This window comes from Spinacia oleracea, chromosome 2 (genome assembly GCF_020520425.1).
Source record: "Spinacia oleracea cultivar Varoflay chromosome 2, BTI_SOV_V1, whole genome shotgun sequence".
NCBI classification, from domain to species: Eukaryota; Viridiplantae; Streptophyta; class Magnoliopsida; order Caryophyllales; family Amaranthaceae; genus Spinacia; species Spinacia oleracea.
Window position 1 is genome coordinate 85,319,637 of NC_079488.1, and position 21,252 is coordinate 85,340,888.

General features: G+C 36.4%; 1 protein-coding gene across 1 annotated transcript; it reads left to right on the forward strand.

Annotated features, from left to right (window-relative positions):
- The first annotated feature begins 17,715 nt into the window (after positions 1 to 17,715).
- Positions 17,716 to 20,931, forward strand: LOC110776984 (probable protein phosphatase 2C 63). Its single transcript, XM_021981553.2, has 4 exons — positions 17,716 to 18,293; positions 18,671 to 19,044; positions 19,777 to 20,013; positions 20,385 to 20,931. The coding sequence occupies exons 1-4, from the start codon at positions 18,041 to 18,043 to the stop codon at positions 20,628 to 20,630; spliced, it is 1,110 nt and encodes a 369-aa protein (XP_021837245.1). The 5' UTR covers positions 17,716 to 18,040; the 3' UTR covers positions 20,631 to 20,931.
- The last annotated feature ends 321 nt before the right edge of the window (positions 20,932 to 21,252 follow it).

A 21,252-nucleotide genomic window follows, 5' to 3' on the forward strand; every position in this document is an offset into this window, starting at 1 on the left:
CGCGTAGGCCTTGCTGCGTGGGCTGCTGCTCGCACGCACGCGCATGGGCGGCCCATCGTGGCTGCCGTGTGTGTGTGCGTAAGTGTTTGTGTTCATGCACGATTCCTAAAACGTGCAGAGTTCGGTTAATGATTAAATTCCTAATTCTATTTGATAAATTAATTAATTAGAGTTCTTGTAGGATTCTAAGTTTAATTAATTCGTATCCTAATAGGATTCCAATTCTCTTTCCATACCCCTATAAATATGTGGCCTGGGTTCACAATTTATAACGAGTTTCAAAAGTATTCAAAGTGAGTTTTTGAGAGAAAAATTCAGTCACACATCTTGCTCAAAAGTGCCGAAAATTCTAGTACCTTAAGGGCGATTCTAGTTGGTCAATCTTAAGGCGGATCCGGACGTGCTGTGGACTATCTACGGAGGGACGACACTTGGAGTCCTAAAGACTTGTTCTTGCTCGGTTCGGGCGCAGCTAGGGAGGGCACGCAACAAAGAGTATGCATCTAAATTATGCTATATGATTATGTGTAAATAATATGTATTCCTGGGTTAATGGTTGTTTCCGCATGATTTATGTAATATCATATGTATCATAACCTAACAGTGGTATCACGAGCCCCTTATTATTTTCATAATCTAATTTGCATGAACATGGTTAAATATTACAAATTTGCAAGAATTAAAAGGGGTGATTAATTTTCGTAATTGTTAATTAATTGCAAATTGCGTTTATTTAATTATACGTACGCAGTTTTTCGGCAGTTTCTTCGTTACTCATCCAAATCGAGTGATTTTTGTGTCAATTCCGCATGTAAAAGGCATTCTAAAGTTTTGACAAAAATAGTGTTTTTCTGCCGAACCCAGAATTCTCAAATTCGAAGCCTAACTATGACTTTTCGAAGGTTTTAGTTTTTCGAATGCAAAATTTCGTAAATTTAAGATGTTAAATTAAATATTTGCGATTCTTGTTGATAAATCTTGAATTTTTGATTGACCTACTGTATATGTTTAACAAGTTTGAATGCCTAGCCTTGTTAATTATGCAATCTAATTTGTAATTATGATTAATTTGTTGAAAATTAGAATAATTTAGAATTAATTTGATTTTCATAATTAATTATAATTTAATTAGAAACCTATGATTAAAAACCACCATAAAAATTGTAAATTTATGATAAATTTAAAATTTTTATGACCTAGACTTGAATCCATAACAATCGGAAATCAATTGAATAATAAATTTTCGATTTTTTCGCCCTAAAATTATGAAATTAATATTATTTATTAATTTGTCATTAATTTTAAATATAAATTTTAAATTTTTATGCGATTCGTTCATATAACTTGCACGCACAAAGCAATGGACGCTTCGTGTTACCCTTAAGGGGTGTTGCATAGTGCGGGCATGCGACGACGAGCAAGGGAGCTCGTCGCCCGTGCGGCACGAATGCAATGAGCAAGGGCGTGGTGCACGAGCACAAGGCAGCAGCCCTGCCTTGTGTCGTGGGCCACGAGCAATGAACAAATGAGCATGGGCGAAAGGCAAGCCAAGGCAGTCGCGTGTGGGCAGCAAGCGAGCTGCGCCACAACGCGCACTGCCTCGCGCGCAGCGAGCGCAAGCTCGCGTGCCACGAGCGCTGCGCCCAGCGCTGCTCGCGCGCACAGCGAGCGATGTCGCGCACCCAGCGAGCGATGCCGCGCGCACAGCGAGCGATGGCTCGCGCGCACAGCGAGCGATGGCTCGCGCGCACAGCGAGCTATGGAGCGCGCACAGCGAGCGCTGGCGAGCGCGCACTGCGAGCGATGGCTCGCGTGCGATGAGCGCTGGCGCGCGCAGCGGGCACCACAGGGTGCGGAGGCTTGCGATGGGAAATGCAGCAGCTATGCGACGAGCGCATGGGCTGCGCGCACATGGCCAGCAATGGCTGTGTGCGTACGGCCCATGGGCGTGCAATGCGTAGGGTGTTTGCGTTACGATTAGATCGTTTTGAATGTTTAATTTGAAAATTTCAGTTCACGTAATTTTAATTAATTTTTAAAATTAATAATTTAAATTATTTTCTTGGATTTTAATTTTGAATATTGTAATTATAATGAATTTTATTTATTCTAATTATTTTACTAAAATTAAAATCATGAATTAATTTAAATAACGACTGAAATTAAATTAAACTTTTTGGATTCAATTATAAATTTATATGAGCTTTAAATTTTAATTAAATTTGTATGTTTCCGGTTAGACTAGAAATACATTTTTATGTTTAAAATTAGTAAAGCATATAAATTTATTGGTTTAAGTGGGAGCGCTTTTTAGTCATAAACTCTTGATTAGGTCTACAAATCCTTAAGGTTAAAACAACTTGATTAGAATTAATAAGGACTGAATAATTGGTAGATTATTGGTGCCCTTGATTAATTGCTGCAAATCTTTAAGTGATGCATAATGTGTTTTACTAACCAGCTATGTGGGCCATTCATGATAATGAATGGGTGAATGGTATATATTGTATATGTACTGTTTTGCAGGTTATGAAGTGACTAGTATGGCCCAAATAGGATAGAAAATATGGTCTGCGTACCATTAATTTGAATGTAATTGGTCTAAAGTACCAAAGTTATTTTTCAATTCAAATATGGTCTGCGTACCATCAAATAGTTGTAATTAGTTATAGCTTATCCTATTTGAAGAAAATGGTGCCTCCCACGGAGATTTTCAAGACGGACTTTGAAGTCAAAGCTTCAAGATGAAGTCGGGCCATACTAGATCACATTTATCTTATGCATGTTTTAAGTTATTTATTGTTTTTAAATATGTCTTAAAATGCATGAGATCAAAAGCTTGATTATGTTGCATGATTAAGGATTTTAGTTCACTTAAAATCTAACCAACATAGTAAGAGCCTTAAGTTCCAAACTTAAAAATTGAGTTAAAAGGTGCAATGCCAAAATATACACTTGCTTGGATATCCTTTACATCAATCTAGTAATAGTTTTCGCTCAGCGAGGTGTTACTTATTGGTCCTAAAGGGGCAAGGTACACAAATAATTGTGAGTACATGTTAGTTTTGGTGAAACTCAACGATATAAGTAAGGAGTCCTTTTATGTCGTGGCAAAATCGATAGGTTTACCTAATAAGTTCTTAGACGTACCTATCAACCAAGAATAGTTTCTAGACTATTAGCAAAAGGCTTTTGCTTACCTAAGATATTCTAGGATTAAGTCGACAAACTGTGCTTAGTTCTTCAATGATTTTAGGATCTTGGAATCATTTTATTCACACCTGCTGGAACACATAACTTGAATAAAATGCTTAATAAACATTGAATTATGCATGTATGCTAGAATTTGAGTTTATTAAGAGAAACTGTGAATGGTTATTTATTTGTTTATTCTTTTCAATTGTAGTTCTAATATGGCAAACAACAATCAAAACATCATCATGGGTTCTGAGCTTATGGTCAAGCTGAACCTGACAAATTTTCTTGAATGGGAAGCTAAGCTAGTTGAAATAGTCAAACTCAATGGACTTGAGTATGTACTGTCACATCCCATGCCAAGCTACTATGCCAGAGACATGACCCCTGAGAGATTTTACGCCTGGGATGCGGATCTCAAAAAGGTTATGAGTCTCATGCTGAACAATATCCCTGATGGTTGGGCTAAAAGGTTTGTAGCCTATGAACCTTTTACGCTCATCAAGAATCTGAGGGATATCTGTCGTGGAAGTACGGAGGACAGGGACCTGAACGTCCATGAGTTGATTGAATCAATGTCTGGTCTAAAGGTTAGTTCTCCCAACAGGTGTTATAGGATGGAGGTCCAAGAAACACATGTTCAGCTCCTTCGCACTAAACAGAGGGTAGGCGTCCCACTGAGGTTCCATGTGGATCTTATGTGTTCATACTTTGATCGCCTAAGTCTACTAGGAACACCAATAAGCGAAAGGATGGCAGTCTCTGTCTTGCTCAATTCACTACACAGTGGGTTTGGTCGCTTCAAGCAACTATACCTAAGTGAACCAAGAGAAGAAACAGTTGCAGAATTTGTTCACCTTGTCAGAAAGGCTGAAATAATACTGGACTGTGAAGCCAAAGATTTACTCAAGGCTAGAAAGAGACCGTTCAAGAAAGGTGGAAAGTCCAAGGGCAATGCTAAATCAAAGCAGGACAAGTCCACATCAAGCTATCTTTATTGTGATGGAATAGGCCATTACAAAAGAGAATGTCCAAAGCTAAAGGAAGATCAGAAGAACGGAACAGTCGTTCCATCTTCAGGTATTTTCGTTATAGACTGTATACTTGCTAATTCAACTTCTTGGGTATTAGATACGGGTTGTGGTTCACACTTATGTTCCAATCCACAGGGACTAAGAAGAAGTAGAAAGTTAAGCAAGGGTGAAGTCGACCTACGAGTGGGAAATGGAGCACGGATTGCTGCATTAGCTGTAGGAACTTACTATTTGTCGTTGCCCTCCGGGCTGGTTTTGGAACTGGAAGAATGTTTCCATGTTCCAAGTCTTACTAAAAACATCATTTCAGTTTCTTGCTTAGATGCTAAGGGATTTACCTTTTTAATAAAAGACAATAGTTGTTCGTTTTATTTTAAAGAGATGTTTTATGGATCTGCTAGATTAGTCAATGGACTTTATTTATTAGATCACGACAAACAAGTATATAACATAAATACCAAAAAGGCCAAAAAGGATGATTCAGATCTCACCTATCTGTGGCATTGTTGATTAAGCCATATAAACTTGAAACGCTTAGAAAGACTTCAAAAGGAAGGAATTCTAGAACCATTTGACTTAGAGGATTATGGTAAATGCGAATCATGTTTACTTGGCAAAATGACAAAGCAACCTTTCTCAAAAGTTGGAGAAAGAGCAAATAAACTATTGGGTTTAATCCATACAGATGTATGTGGACCAATGAGTACAAATGCTAGAGGTGGTTTCAGCTACTTTATCACTTTCACTGATGACTTCAGTAGGTATGGTTATGTCTACCTAATGAAGCATAAGTCTGAATCCTTTGACAAATTCAAGGAATTTCAGAGTGAAGTAGAGAATCAATTAGGCAAGAAGATTAAGGCACTGCGGTCTGATAGAGGCGGTGAATATCTGAGCTATGAATTTGATGACCATCTGAAAGAATGTGGAATTCTATCAGAATTGACTCCTCCTGGAACACCACAATGGAATGGTGTGTCGGAACGGAGGAACAGAACCTTGCTAGACATGGTCAGGTCAATGATGGGTCAGACCGAACTTCCATTAGAATTTTGGGGACATGCACTAAATACAGCTGCACTCACTATAAATAGAGCTCCGTCTAAAGCTGTCGAAAAGACTCCATACGAATTATGGTTTGGAAAGCCTCCAAATGTGTCTTTTCTTAAGATTTGGGGATGTGAAGTATACGTCAAACGATTAATTTCAGACAAACTTCATCCAAAATCTGACAAATGTATCCTTGTGGGCTATCCAAAGGAAACAAAGGGGTATTACTTCTACAATACATCTGAGAACAAGGTGTTTGTTGCTCGAGATGGTGTCTTTTTGTAGAAAGATCACATTTCCAAAATGACAAGTGGGAGAAAAGTAGACCTCGAAGAAATTCGAGTCGAACAACAAACTCTAGAGAATGCTCAAGATGACATTCAGGATGAAACTCAGAGATCTTTAGAAGAATCTGGTGAGAATCATGGTCAATCTAGAAATGTTACCCTGCGTAGATCGCAAAGATATAGATCTCAACCGGAAAGGTACTTAGGTATTTTGACGAACGAGAGCTATGACGTTCTATTACTTGAAAGTGATGAACCTGCGACTTACAAACAAGCTATGACGAGCCCTAGCTCCAAGCAATGGCAAGAAGCCATGCAATCTGAATTAGACTCCATGTCTGAAAACCAAGTATGGGATTTGGTCGATTTGCCAGATGGCTATCAAGCCATTGGAAGCAAATGGGTTTTCAAACTGAAAAAGGACAAGGATGGGAAACTTGAAGTTTTCAAAGCTAGATTGGTTGCAAAAGGTTACAGGCAAGTCCACGGTGTGGATTACGATGAAACTTTTTCACCAGTTGCAATGCTAAAGTCTATTCGGATAATGTTAGCAATCGCTGCATATTACGATTACGAAATATGGCAGATGGATGTCAAAACTGCTTTCTTAAACGGCGTTTTAACAGAAACTGTGTTTATGACACAGCCTGAAGGTTTTGAGGATCCAAAGAATGCTAAAAAGGTATGCAAGCTAAAGAAGTCAATCTACGGATTGAAGCAGGCATCCAGGAGCTGGAATATACGTTTTGATGAAGCAGTCAGTGACTTTGGTTTCATCAAGAACGCAGACGAATCTTGTGTATACAAGAAGGTCAGTGGGAGAAAAATTGCTTTCCTAGTATTATATGTCGACGACATATTACTTATCGGAAATGACATTCCTATGTTGAACTCTGTCAAGATTTGGCTTGGGAAATGTTTTTCGATGAAGGATCTAGGAGAAGCACAGTACATATTGGGCATCAAGATTTACAGAGATAGATCTAAAAGGATGATTGGACTTAGTCAAAGCACTTATATCAATAAGGTGCTTGATAGGTTCAAGATGGCGGACTCCAAGCGAGGCTACCTACCCATGTCTCATGGAATGACTCTAAGCAAGACTCAGTGCCCAAAAACACTTGATGAGCGTAGACGAATGAACGGGATTCCATATGCATCATTGATTGGTTCAATAATGTATGCTATGATATGTACACGCCCGGATGTTGCGTACGCACTCAGTGCTACGAGCAGATACCAGTCAGACCCAGGAGAGGCGCATTGGACTGCTGCCAAGAACATTCTGAAGTACCTGAAAAGGCACAAAGATGACTTCCTGGTCTATGGTGGAGATGATGAATTAATTGTTAAAGGCTATACGGACGCAAGTTTCCAAACCGACAAAGATGATTTCAGATCACAGTCTGGGTTTGTCTTCTGCCTCAACGGAGGAGCAGTAAGCTGGAAAAGTGCTAAGCAAAGCACCATTGCGGATTCTACAACTGAAGCGGAGTACATTGCTGCACATGAAGCAGCAAAGGAATCTATATGGCTAAGGAAGTTCATAGGTGAACTTGGTGTAGTCCCCTCCATTAAAGGACCAATAGCCCTGTATTGTGACAATAACGGAGCTATTGCACAGGCAAAAGAGCCTAGACACCACCAGAGAGTCAAGCATGTACTTCGTAGATTTCACCTTCTACGAGAGTTCGTTGAAAGAAAAGAAGTCGAGATAAGCAAAATTGGAACTGATGACAACATATCAGATCCATTAACTAAACCTCTGCCGCAGGCGAAGCACAACTCGCACACTGCAGCTATGGGAATCAAGCATATTGGAGAATGGATTTGATGTCTCTGTTTAATGTTTTAAAGTTTTAGAGTTTAAATCTTTGTAAAACATTATTGGTTAATCATTCACAATAAATGAAAAGAATTCATTTTTCCATTTAATTTGTGGTTTATTAAATGATGAGTCCCTTCAAATTTGACGATATATTCAAGATAGACTGTCAGGACCAGTCCTGTGACTAAGAAATGTCTATCAAGTGAACTTGAATGTCAAAGATTGAAAATGGTCCCTAATCGGAGTTTTCTATAAAATTGGACGCATAGAAAACGTTAGACGATTAGAATGCAAGATGACTAGTAGTTCTGTTTCTTGAACTATGTGGACATGGCAATGTTATAATCATTTGCATAGATACTTACTTTGGGAAGACTAGTATCGGACAAGACCTATGAAACTTTACTGTAAGAGATGAAAATCTGTCATAAGTAAATTTCATTAAAATTATTAGACACTAAATCCTCAATACCTGAGTGATTTGAGATTACTTGTTTGAGAACTGGTTGCTTTGACGTTGACCAACCGTCGCACCGTAAAAGGAGGCTATAAAGGCAATGCTCAGGTAATCACCTATCAAACGAAGTCTAATCTCAAGATCGCAAGATTGGGATTGTCCTCCCATAAATCGGGATGAGATGCTTAAAAGTTGTACAAGGCCACTCGGAGAGCTAGAAACTGTGAAATGCATGGCCGTGCTCGGATGAATCATAGGCTATGATTATCTGTTTATTTGATCAGTTGAACTCTGAAACCGAGGAACACCTCTGGACATAATAAGGATGACAACTCTTACCTTATGTTCAAGAGCAAGCATCGAGTGACAAAGGAATTAGGAAATGCACACTTGTCCCTAAGGACAAGTGGGAGACTGAAGGAAATAATGCCCTTGGTCCAAGTATGCATTCTATGTTAAGTCTAATAAATGCGGTTCAGTATTAATTAACAAGTTAATAATTCAGTGAGATCAAGTGAGCTGAATGCCTAGCTAGAGGCCGCTTCAGTTCAAGTGGAACTAATGATATTAATCCACAGCTTACTCTTGACTGAACCCGTAGGGTCACACAAATAGTACGTAAACGGATCAAGTATTTAATGGCATTAAATACTCCATCTATGGATATTCGGAATCGACGGATCTTGGTTTCAGTGGGAGCTGAGATCGTCACAGGCAAGAAATGAATACTCCGGAAACGATGATATTGCCGGAAACGGAAATATGGATCGTATCGGAAATATAAATATTATCCAAGTCGTAGATGTTGCCGGAAACGGAAACATGGTACGTATCGGAAAATATTATTGGAAATGGAAATATTACCAGAATCGGAAATATTGCCGGAAACGGAAATATTGTCAGAATCGGAAATATTATCGGAATCGGAAAATAATTCCGGAAACGGAAATATTAAATATTTGTTCGAAACGGAAATTAATTCCGGAATCGAAAATGTTAAATATGTTCGTATCGGAAATGAATTCCGGAATCGGAAATTTAATCGGAAGCGTATCGTACGAATAAGCATCGAACGAGGCCTGCCGGACGAGGGCCCAGCACGAAGCCAGGCCATCGCCCAGCAAGCCAAGCGCGCCACACGAACAGCCAAGGCCACGCCAGGCCCAGCGCAAGGCCAGGCCCAGCAGGCCGTGGCAGCGCGCACAGCGCGCAGCGCGCGCAGGTGCTTGCGTGGGCTTGTAGCTCGCGTAGGCCTCGCTGCGTGGGCTGCTGCTCGCACGCACGCGCATGGGCGGCCCATCGTGGCTGCCGTGTGTGTGTGCGTAAGTGTTTGTGTTCATGCACGATTCCTAAAACGTGCAGAGTTCGGTTAATGATTAAATTCCTAATTCTATTTGATAAATTAATTAATTAGAGTTCTTGTAGGATTCTAAGTTTAATTAATTCGTATCCTAATAGGATTCCAATTCTCTTTCCATACCCCTATAAATATGTGGCCTGGGTTCACAATTTATAACGAGTTTCAAAAGTATTCAAAGTGAGTTTTTGAGAGAACAATTCAGTCACACATCTTGCTCAAAAGTGCCGAAAATTCTAGTACCTTAAGGGCGATTCTAGTTGGTCAATCTTAAGGAGTTGGTCAATCTTAAGGCGGATCCGGACGTGCTGTGGACTATCTACGGAGGGACGACACTTGGAGTCCTAAAGACTTGTTCTTGCTCGGTTCGGGCGCAGCTAGGGAGGGCACGCAACAAAGAGTATGCATCTAAATTATGCTATATGATTATGTGTAAATAATATGTATTCCTGGGTTAATGGTTGTTTCCGCATGATTTATGTAATATCATATGTATCATAACCTAACAGTCGAAGACCAAGAAGATAAGTAGGAGTGAGAGGAGAGGTACCAACACCATGGAAGAGAAGAGGGCGGAGGTAAAAACACCGTGGAAGATGAGAGGAGAGGAGAAGGAGCAAGAAAGAGAAAGGATGGACACCGAAGCCTCTTTTTCAGACAAAGTGAACAGTTGTCCGTATTTTTCTCCAGACAAAGTGGGAAAGGGTGGGGCGTAGTTACCATGTTCTTAAGAGAAAAGGGTTTTCTTCAAGAAGGAAATCAAGGGCATGACTGTAATTCCACTATTCTTAAGAAAAATAGGAGGCCTCTCTTGCATTTTAAAGGGTTAGGATTTAGAAGAAAAAAAACTTACAATTATTATCAATGTAAATGACAAATCAATATAAAAGACTCCAGCTCCCATAGTATACGCACACCAAAATAAACATTATGTAGGATGTAGACTCCCGTCACTGCAAAATTTTCAATAAACATTGGGAATGGAAATGAGTGAAAGAACATAATTCCCCCCTATAGCTTCGCACTCAAATAGACTTAAACGCCCTAATCCAAATACAGTATAAATATATTATCAGATATTGTACTACACTTTACCACACGACACTGATTTTTAAATTTTCATCCTTTGTTTGGGAGTTAGGATGAATTAACAAATGCTACCAGTCTACCATATTTAATGAAGTGACCAATATTCCCGAAAGAAATGGATAATCACTAGTGATAATTTGCAACCCACAGGACAACGCGAAGACAACTCAAAATCAATAAGCTTCTTAATTTTACAAAATACTTCACATATGGTCATATGGGTGTTGTAATCTACTAATTTCCCCCATAGCTTCGCACTCAAATAGACTTAAACGCCTTAATCGAAATACAATATAAATATATTATCAGATATTGTACTATATTTTACCGCACGACACTGATTTCTAAATTTTCACTTAACAATCTTAGACCCTAATTATTAAAACCATCCAGAAAAAGGAGAGTGAAAAGAGAATGTAATTGCCAAAAAAAAAAATCAAGCAGGCCAAAAATCGAATCATACCAGAAAAGGTCATACAAATTTCAAGTAGAATTATCAAGGCAATTTTATTAAACAATTTTAAACTCGTCGCCATATCAAAAAATTATATTTTTGAATCAATAAAAGTACAAATAAAATCAACAGAAAAATCGATAGAAAATATGGAGTAGATAATTATCGAGAATTTGGTTTCCAAAGATAAACCAACTTCAACAGTTGGAAAAGGGATTATCAAATTTGATAATTCATGTGGAAAAAATCATATTTGTTACAAAGATTAAAAAATATATGAAAAATTGTCTTCTTAAAGAACCTAGCAAGCTTTCCCACATCTAAAGTTAGATGACAAACATGAAGTATGTAATCGGCGCTACTTGATGCTTCTAACCCAACTTCTCAAGTTCGGCCATAACACAGTTAGTATTGCATGGAGTACCTTCCATATATTAACATAAATAATCCAATTGTTCAACACAATTGGAGTAAACACAAAAGAAAGTATTGAATACACAAAGATCACATAATCACTCACATTTGGCATACAAGCAGTGAATCATTCCTTTCTCCAAATCTAAGAGCATAAAAACATTAAATAAAAAACTCACTTGTGAAAATTTTATCACAAGTCAACAAAACCTAATCGCTAAGAACCACTTGTTTGCAATAGTGCAATCAATAAATTCAGCCAACAAAATTTCCAACTACAATAAACAATCAAACAGAGCAGTACTATATTTCCATATCAAAGAAACAAATATTTTGAGGTTCTCACTTTATTCTGGATGGAAAATTTGATGAAATTGGTATCAACAATTACATGATAAGGCGGTCCCAAGGCGGTAATATACTTGAAAGCTGGGCAGATGAAATATTCGGCCTAAAGAACACATAACAAAAAAACATAATCAATTTTATCAAATTAGGATCAACTGGATCATATTATATGACGTTGTTTGAAACCAATCAGAACTCTCTGGAAATAGTTTTAAAATCTATCTGGCCAATTCCTCACCTATTAGTAAATCAGATACATCACAAGTCCAACAATCACAAACCTCAATTTAGGAGTAAATGTTCTAGACTTCTAGGCTTCTAGCTAGTGCTTCTAATTTCTAAAGTGTTCAACACTGCAACCCGTTATTTATGCTTACAAAAACTACATTATGGCATAATGGTATTAAACCAGAAAAATTGCATCAATCAAGAAACCATTTCAAACTCACAATGGATACATTTACCAAAATCAAATAAATGATTAAAAAAAAAAAATCAAAATCGAGAAAGCAAAAAAATGTTTAGTGTAAAATAAAATTATTGAAATTGGAGATCAAAATGAAGGCAACATACTTCATGATCATAATACTCATAATCCAAAGAAGCGAGCATCCCATCAACATTTTTAATAACCATTATCACCAGATGAACCGCTATCCAATTCGCTGACAATACACAATTTATCCCCAATTAGAAACCAAAATTACAAACCCTATAATACAAAATAATCAAATTATGAAATGAAAAAGAAAAATGTGAGTATTAACCTTGCAACGATCGTCTTTAGTAATGGCAGATTAACCTTCAAGCGCAGCTTTGAGAGCTTCAACTGGTTTATACCTAATTTTTTCCCCAACTTTTGTTAAACCCAGAATGAGAAATGACATTGATGATTAGAAATTGAAAATATTGAAACTTTGAAAAAATAGGAGAGATAAAATTGGAATACTGTTTGAGTAATCTTGCGAGATTTTTGCTCGATTAGAGTGATGATGGATTCTGCATTTTCAGCTTCGATTCAAGTGATGATGGCTTCTGCATTTTCAATAAGAAAAGTAGGAACAGAGGAGCAGTGGAGCTAAGCCATGGGAGAGGAAAGGAGAGGAGGGAAGCGGAGTTCTGATGAAAGGGAAACACAAGTTTCTAACCTAAGAGGAGATATGTGGTCACTGGTCAGTAGTAGTGTAAGAGAGTAAGGGGTGAAAATGTAAATCCTCTATTCATAAGGAAAAGACAAAAAAAATATCATGAAGGAATTTAGGGGCATTTTAGTAATATCACTATTACAGGAATAGTAATCAAACTTCATGGCTTTATATGTGTTAGGATTTATTGAATATTCAATGATACCCAGTGTAGACACCTAATTTGTGTCTCCCCTTAGGGTCGATGATGAAACCAATAGCCTAGGCCAAGATTGATACAACTCCGAGGGGAAGTACCAATTGTAATGAAAATATTCCAAGTCCAAGTCCAAAATCCAAAATCCAATCCCCAAGCCCGTTCCCATTTCGGAACTTGGTACAAAATGCTATTTCTAAACACAAATCCAAAATCCAAACACAAACTCTCAAAACGGACTTCTCCATTGGTCTTCGAGCCACATTTCCAGTCAAAATGACATAAAACAATCAAAATTCGGGAGCCGACCCACAAAATCGAGCATCCCGGGCCCCGACCCGTAAAATCGGATTAAAACTGTACAAAATACGCAAAGCGTTGCGTCTAAAAACAAACAAATCACCTCCCCCAAGAAAAGCATCTTTTTCTACATGCCAAATAGTACAATGGTACATCCTTTTGTTGGTTTTCCAACCGCATTTCTATATTAACCCTCATTTTATAAGCATCAAGGCGACTGAAAATCACACAATCAATACAACGACGTAATGCCAAATTCAATCTACAATTAATCAATCCTCTCAAATAATAAAAAAAACACTAAAAACACATACTTGAAATTGGGAAATCATCTTGGAGAAATCAATCTACCCTACTTAGGTAATTCGGGTCCCTGCAATATCGTTATTTTGCTAATCCTATTTGCTAATTATTTTCAAGTTCTAAATAATCCAATGATGTTCATGTGATGTTCATACTCACTTAAACTAGGAAATTCTTTAAAGGGGTAATCTTTGAGGGGTTTTCATACTTGAAACTCCCCTCAAATGATCTTCCATGCTCCTATTCCAAGTCCAAGATTCAATTTTTATGTTCTATTTCCAATAAAACTTGGTTAAGAAAGTGAAGTTCTTACTTTTAAGAACATTCCTTCTAACAACCATGTACAAGTTTTCAAAAAGCTTAAATCTTTATACCAAGTTCCACAATACTTGAAGAAGTACAACTCATTCTTTAAGTTAGAACACATGAATCATCTAATTTCATGTACAAATTCAAGTTTCAAGCTCAAATATTCAATGATATTTTATTAGGAATAATTCCTTTAAAACTATAATCAAATACAAGTATGGAGTTTATTAGAGGTGAAGTCTTTACATAAAAGTCTTGACCTTTGACAATGAAACCTCCTAATTTCTACATTCAAGTTCAATATTCAAGTTATATTTCAATGTTCAAATACAAAATCGATGATACTTTTTAATGATCAACTCATTTTAAAGTGAGATTGTTTTACATGATTGGATTCGTAGGGGAACCAAATCACTTTTGAGTAAGTGTTCCTCAATCAGATTTTCAATATCCAAGTTATTCAATTTATAGCATATAACACTAGTAGGAAAAACATCAAAGGTGACGCTTAAAATAAAGGTATATGTGGCATTTTACAAGTGCATCACATGGCCCACAAAGGTGCAGCTGAAAAGCGCATCATTTGAAACACAAGGGTGGCGCTTATTACCAACAAGCTCCACCTTTGCATATGTCAAAGGAAGCGCTTGTTGGAAAGAAGCACTTGTTTGATAAGACAAGGGTGGCACTTGCTGGTAATAAGCGCCACCTTTGTGATTTACAAAGGATGCACTTATTACCAACAAACGTTACCTTTGTTATTATTGATTTTTTTTTACAAAAATCTGTATTATAGTTTCTGAGCCCGTGTAATACATATTAATTTATAGGAGACTCTTTCACCAAAAATCACCTTGACATTAATTCAAATGTAATTAAATCAATAAATAACAAAGTAATTTTAGAGTCACGGATAACTACTAGCTTGTTCTATTTACAAAGAGAATATTTCACAATCGGTGAAGTAAGTAGCCCACTTGTCTCGAACTTCATGCATCTCCTCTTTGGTAAATTTCCTTTCCCTAGGAGTATTAAAAACCTTTAAAGAATAACATGCAAACCAATAAAATTAAGTTAAATATAAGATTAGTTGAGAGTTGGGAGCGAAAACAACATTTATAGTAGTCAAAATATGTCATATAACGATCAAATGAGCCTTAAATATGCATAACTTGAGAAAAGTAGATGAGAATTAGTATTTACAACCTAATGCTAAGCATTAGTTGAGAGTTGGGAGCGAAAACGACTATTTTAGTTAAAATATTACATATAACGAAAACAACTATTTTATTGATTTAGGTTCATACAATTTGGAAAAATCAGTAGCATGATGAAATGGGTAGAGGGGTGTACTTCAGGTCAGGTGAATATAGTTCCAAATTATAAAATCACTATTTTTAATGCCTGTTAAATTCTGATGTTGAGACCTTAATTAGGGGACAAAAATAATAACTAACTTTTAAAAGTATTAAAAGGGTTATGGGTTGTAAAGATTCGCGGGTCAAGGGTTGTAAACGGTTCAGATTAAGCGGGTTACGGGTTAAAACAGTTCGTTGTAAACAGATTTTCTTCGGGTTCAAACGGTTTGGGTCATTAACAATTCGGCTTGGGTTGAAATGGATTGGGTTGCTGCGAAATGGTTTGTTATCGGGTTTCGTATCTTACGCGGGTTGATTTTTTCCGGTCGATTCGGGTTGAATTTAGTCGGTTCGGGTTTTGGGTTGCAGCTCGCAGGTCATTAACGATTTGGATTCTACACGATGGAACCAACCTAGCGGGTTCAACAGTTCAGGTTGAGAATTGACATCTAACATGAAATTATGGGTGATGCGTGAAAAGGAATAAAAAAAATCTAAGTATTTTTCTATGTTTCTTTTTTAAAATATTTTAACTTTACACTTAAAAAGTTAAAATATGTAAACTTTACATCGCATTGGTCATATACTAGTTGTACCTTATTCCTTTGAACTAGTATTATGTCTAAAATCCCAAAAAGTTCTCCATGTTTTTTTTAATCTTGATTAATATAATTTTGGATATTTGGGGAATAAGGAATAGTACACCTAGACCTAGAAAATGAGTTGTTTGGATCGGGTTTAGATCGGGTCCATTCGGATCAGGTTATTTTGGGTCACTTTCACTTCGGATCGGGTTCAGGTATGGGTCGGGTGCATTCTGGTTTCGGGTTTAATTTGGTTTTTGATGGCCGGATCGGGTCGGATTTGGGTCAAAATTTAGGGTCATTATCGGTTCGGTTCATTTCAGATCGGATCATATCAGATCGGTTTTTTTCGGTTTAGTTCAGATATTTTCGGGTTAGCTCAGACTTTTCTTGTTTGATTTCAAGTTTTGATTTGGCAATTTCGCTTAGGTTTGATCATCATTCATTATTTTTAATATTATATATAACAATACTTCTTACAAAATAATTAAGGGATAAGCGTATATAGTTCGAGATTATTGGTTTACTGTATGGAAAATTTAGTAAACAATAAGGGTTGCATTTTCACATTGTTACAAGTGATAATTTAGGCGACTCTAGTCTTACTTCTCTAATGTATGGTCGAGAAGACGAAACATGAAATATGGACAAGTATAACAATATATATTGGTGATTAATAAAAGATTATCATGATTTAGTAAAATAACTAGTATTTGAGACCAAACTTTCGGATTATTTCATAGATAATATGTGGTTATTAATGATAATAATAATAATAAAATAATAATAATAATAATAATAATAACAATAATAATAAAAGTAAAAAACTTGTGTTATTTTGTTTGAACTAATGATAAATTTGAGTTGTTCTTCGGTTCGGATTGGTTTCGGATCTTCGGTTCAGATCGGTTTTGGGTTGATTCAAATTTTACAGTTATTTTCGGTTCGGGTTACTTCGGTTTCGGATGAAACTCGGTTCAGGTTAACTCAGTTCGAGCTGATTCAGGTATCGGGTGATTTCGGGTTTAAATCAATTTCGGATGGGTTTCAGTTTCAGATTGATTTTGGGTCGTCATTTTGGGTTAAAATCGGGTAATGGATCGAATCATTCGGATCGGGTCAGTTTTGCCAGGTTACACCTAAACAATTTTGTTAATTATGTCAAACATTTAAATATTTTTATTTTTAGCCTTACTGTTACGAAATCACATGCGTAACATTTTTTGGTTATATTTTATGTTATTTACTATAATTATCTTAAATGTATTATTCGTATCTAAAATAACTAGTATTCTATGCACGCAATGTGTGCAGATATTTTTAAAAATATGATTTGATATATACGCAAGTATGTTCTAACGTTTTATAAATTTTTTAACAATTTTTATAAGTGTATTATCGATATCTTATGTGGACACCTAAGTGCTAAGTTATTAAACTAAATTTTGATCATAAGGAACTAAAATAATACTTTAATGGCTTTCTTCTCTAATTTGTTAATTAAAACATAGTCTTGTGTACACGCTACACATTCTTAAAAGTATGTACATTTTCTAAAACATGTAAGAAAATCTATTTAAAATTAAAGAAAACAAATATACATATTTATATGTAATAAAATCTATTTAGGAATTAATGTAATAACAAATTAACTAAAATAAACGTAAAATATTGTGTTTTTATTTGTTCATTTTTTTTATTTTTTTTTGTGTTTTTTGCCGCAAAGTACTTGTATAACTATATAAAATTAGGGTATGATTAAGAGTAAAACTAAATTTAATTTTACCGCAAAGTACCATCCCCCGAAAAGATCCCATCCAAACCTAAACTAAAAAGAAAAGGTTACCTCTCTTCCCACCGTTCAATGGTTCATTATTTTAGTTTACATATCTTCTGGAAAAGATAACACGAATTTAAATATGGAAATGGTAGTTATAATTTTGATTAAATTGTAAAAGAAAGTCAAAGTGATAAAAAGGAAAGAATAACGTTTCCATAATTTGCTCCCCTTCTGGTGGACGCGTAGAGTAGAAGTATCATCATCAGTCAGCCCTTTCTCTTTTTCTCTAACGCGGCTTCTCAACACGATTTCTTCTTCCCCAATTCACACCCTAACCCCAATTCCTTTTCCCCTCTTTTTTCTATTTCATCCTTCAATATCAACCAAATCCCACTCACCTATATTCCTAAATCACTCTCACAATCAATTCTTCAGTTAAAAAAACCCATCAATTTTGTAATATATTTTCCGGGTTTTAAATTTTAACCAAACCCCATCAAAATTTCAATTGTAAAATTTTCTGGATTTTAATCAAATTCGGAGTTACCCAGAATGTTAAGAATTTGTATGAAGCCATTGGAGAGGTGTCTAGGGAGGAGAAGCGATGGATTGATGTGGAATATGGATTTGAAGCCTCATGCTTCTGGGGATTATTCAATAGCTGTAGTTCAGGCTAATTCTTCTCTTGAAGATCAAAGTCAGGTTTACAGTTCTCCTTCTGCTACTTATGTGGGTGTTTATGATGGCCATGGTGGTCCTGAAGCATCTCGTTTTGTCAATTCCCATCTTTTCTCTTTCCTTCATAGTAAGTTTATGCAAAACTTTATGATACCCTTTTGTTAATCTCCTGTTTATTTTGCTGAATTTTGATATTTATTGTGTTTTTTTATTGATTTGTGATATTGGGTTTGGGTTAAATTTATGAATTTTGATCTAGGGTTGTCGATTTTTGTAATTTGGATGAATTTTGTTTCATTTTGCGAAATGGGAATTGTTTGGTTATTGATTTTCGCAGAATAGAAGTTTTTGGGTTCTGTAAATTTTCTGAATAATGAAGTTTGATGACTTGTGTTGTGTTTCCCTTAGATTTTTGGTGTGTTGTTGGATTTTCTTTTCTTTTCTTCTCTTTGGCCTCACTTAGAATTAGATGTTTGAATTAATGAATGTTCGTGACTATTTCAGAATTTTCATCCGAGCATGGGGGATTATCGGTTGATGTGATTAAGAAGGCATTCAGTGCAACAGAAGATGAATTCTTGCGTTTAGTAAAAAGCAATTTATCAGTGCAGCCACGAATTGCTTCCGTCGGATCATGTTGCCTTATGGGTGCAATCGCGAATAATGAGCTGTTTGTTGCTAATCTTGGTGACTCGAGAGCAGTATTGGGGCGAAGAGTTTCTGTTAGGAAAAAGGAAGAGGTTGTGGCTGAGAGGTTATCGACTGATCATAATGTGTCAGAAGTTGAGGTTAGAAGGGAGGTTGAAGCACTTCATCCTGATGATTCTCATATCGTTGTATACACTCGTGGAGTTTGGAGGATTAAGGGGATTATACAGGTAATTACTTCGACATTGCTTTTTGTATTATGAAGGTGTTGGCTTTTCTTTAAATGGTTACTCGTTTCGGTGTTTTTTATGCACTTTTACAAGGTGTGAACCTTGTGGTGTACAACCTTCATTATAATTGACTTACATTTCTTTGTCATTTATTTAGTTCAAAATTACCATGTCTTGAGGTTTTTTGAAGACCTATGGAAGCATACATCTCACCTCCCGAGACAAGGCTTCTGCAAGAGCCTCTAAGGGTGGTGGTTGTGTGGTTTTCTTTCAAACAGAACAATGAGGAGATGGGTGCATGTGGTATTAAGCCCTTCAACAATTGTCTTCATTTCTCCTGGTATGCCTATATACTATAGGGTATTGTCTGTCTTTGTTTGACGCGGACGGCCTATTGATCAGGGAAGTTGCATTAAGTCATTGACCCTTATGCAGGAGAATAGTTTGTCTTGCTGCTTGCAACATGCTTGTGTTTGTATGTAATATAACCCTTATGCAGTAGAATATTTTGTCTGTCTACTTGCAGTGTGCGTGTGTCGGTGTGTGTATGTATAATAGATTGTTAAAAATAAAATAATACATTGTGAACATCATTGATTATAAATATGTCCTCATTTAATACATTGTGAACATCATCAATAGTTCCCTGCTGCTCATTATGCCGACTTAAATTTTCTATCTGGAAAAAGGCATCTGATGAAGATGCTGTTCTGATCAACTTGTCTTTTTCAGGTATCGCGATCTATTGGAGATGTCTATTTGAAAAAACCAGAATTCAGTAGAGATCCTGTATATCAGCAATTTGTCAATGCCATTTCCTTAAAACGTCCAGCAATGACAGCTGAACCATCAATACTTCGAAGAAAAATTCAGCCAGAAGACAAGTTTCTAATCTTTGCATCAGATGGCCTATGGGAACAATTGTCTGATCAAGCTGTGGTGGAGATAGTTTCCAATAATTCCAGATCAGTGAGTAAACAGAACTTATCTTTTTAGTCCGTTACTGTATGAGCCGGACTCCTTCATGCTTTAATAATTGTCTCCCCATTGTTCCCATGTGTATGGTATCATTTTCTTTTTTCGGGGGAGGAAGGGGGCATATATGAGCAATTGGTGGTTTATAACACGATATGCAATGACTTGAATGGCTGAATTTTACACCAAGATGTAACATTTGAAGAGATATTGGGCGACTTTTTAAGAGAGTGTAGTACGAACTACCTCCATTATAGTGGTTCCTAGTAAAAGAAAGCATTACATTTATAATAATGTGTACATGCCTAAACCTCAGAAAGATTTTATTGACATCTGAGCTGACTGATGATTTGTCTATGTTGTAGGGAATTGCCAAGAGACTTGTAAGAGCTGCTTTACATGAAGCTGCAAAGAAGAGAGAGCTTAGATATAGTGATATAAAAAATATCCAAAAAGGCATAAGGCGTCATTTCCATGATGATATCTCGGTAGTGGTACTGTATCTTGATCATAACAAGAGCAACGCCGGAATTGCTAGATTCAAGCCGTCAGCCGTTAGCTGCACAAATGCTCCTGCAGACATATTTTCCTTCAATGCAGATTCAGCATAAATGGTGAGAGGGCTGCGTATGACATTTTGAGAGAGAGAGTCATGAATGCAGATTTTTTACTGAAGACTGGCTAGTACCGTTAGGTATGCGTTTAGAAATTGACATGCTCAGATGCATAGCAAAGATATTTTGAACAGTGGGAAGAAAAAATATCAAACAAATAAAATAGTGTTGTGGATATTTAGGTTATAGAAAATCCTCATCAGTGAATATTGGTTTGTTTTTTTTTTCAAAACTTTGTTTTGATATTAAATTCCTTTTCAATGAAAGTATAAATTAACTTCTGATCGTTACACTGACAGATTACTTCTTGTTCGCATCCTTGACAAAATTGTACTCTTACTTTGTTAGAAGCAAAAATGCAATACTGGCATCAAATTTGTGGATGTTTTAGCTCATTTACTCATCACTCGATGTTTATGGAAGCATGAACCATTTGTAAGTTCCTCATTAGATACTCTGTATTACTAGAAATTTGCGTCATTAGCCAATTATTCTCGATATTAAGAGCTTACGGTTTCGAAATTCTGTGTATGTTTATATTACCATTTGTGGGATGCTTTTTGTATGGTGTGTGCAATGGATCTGATTGCTTGCACACGAAAGGTGACATGAATTTTGA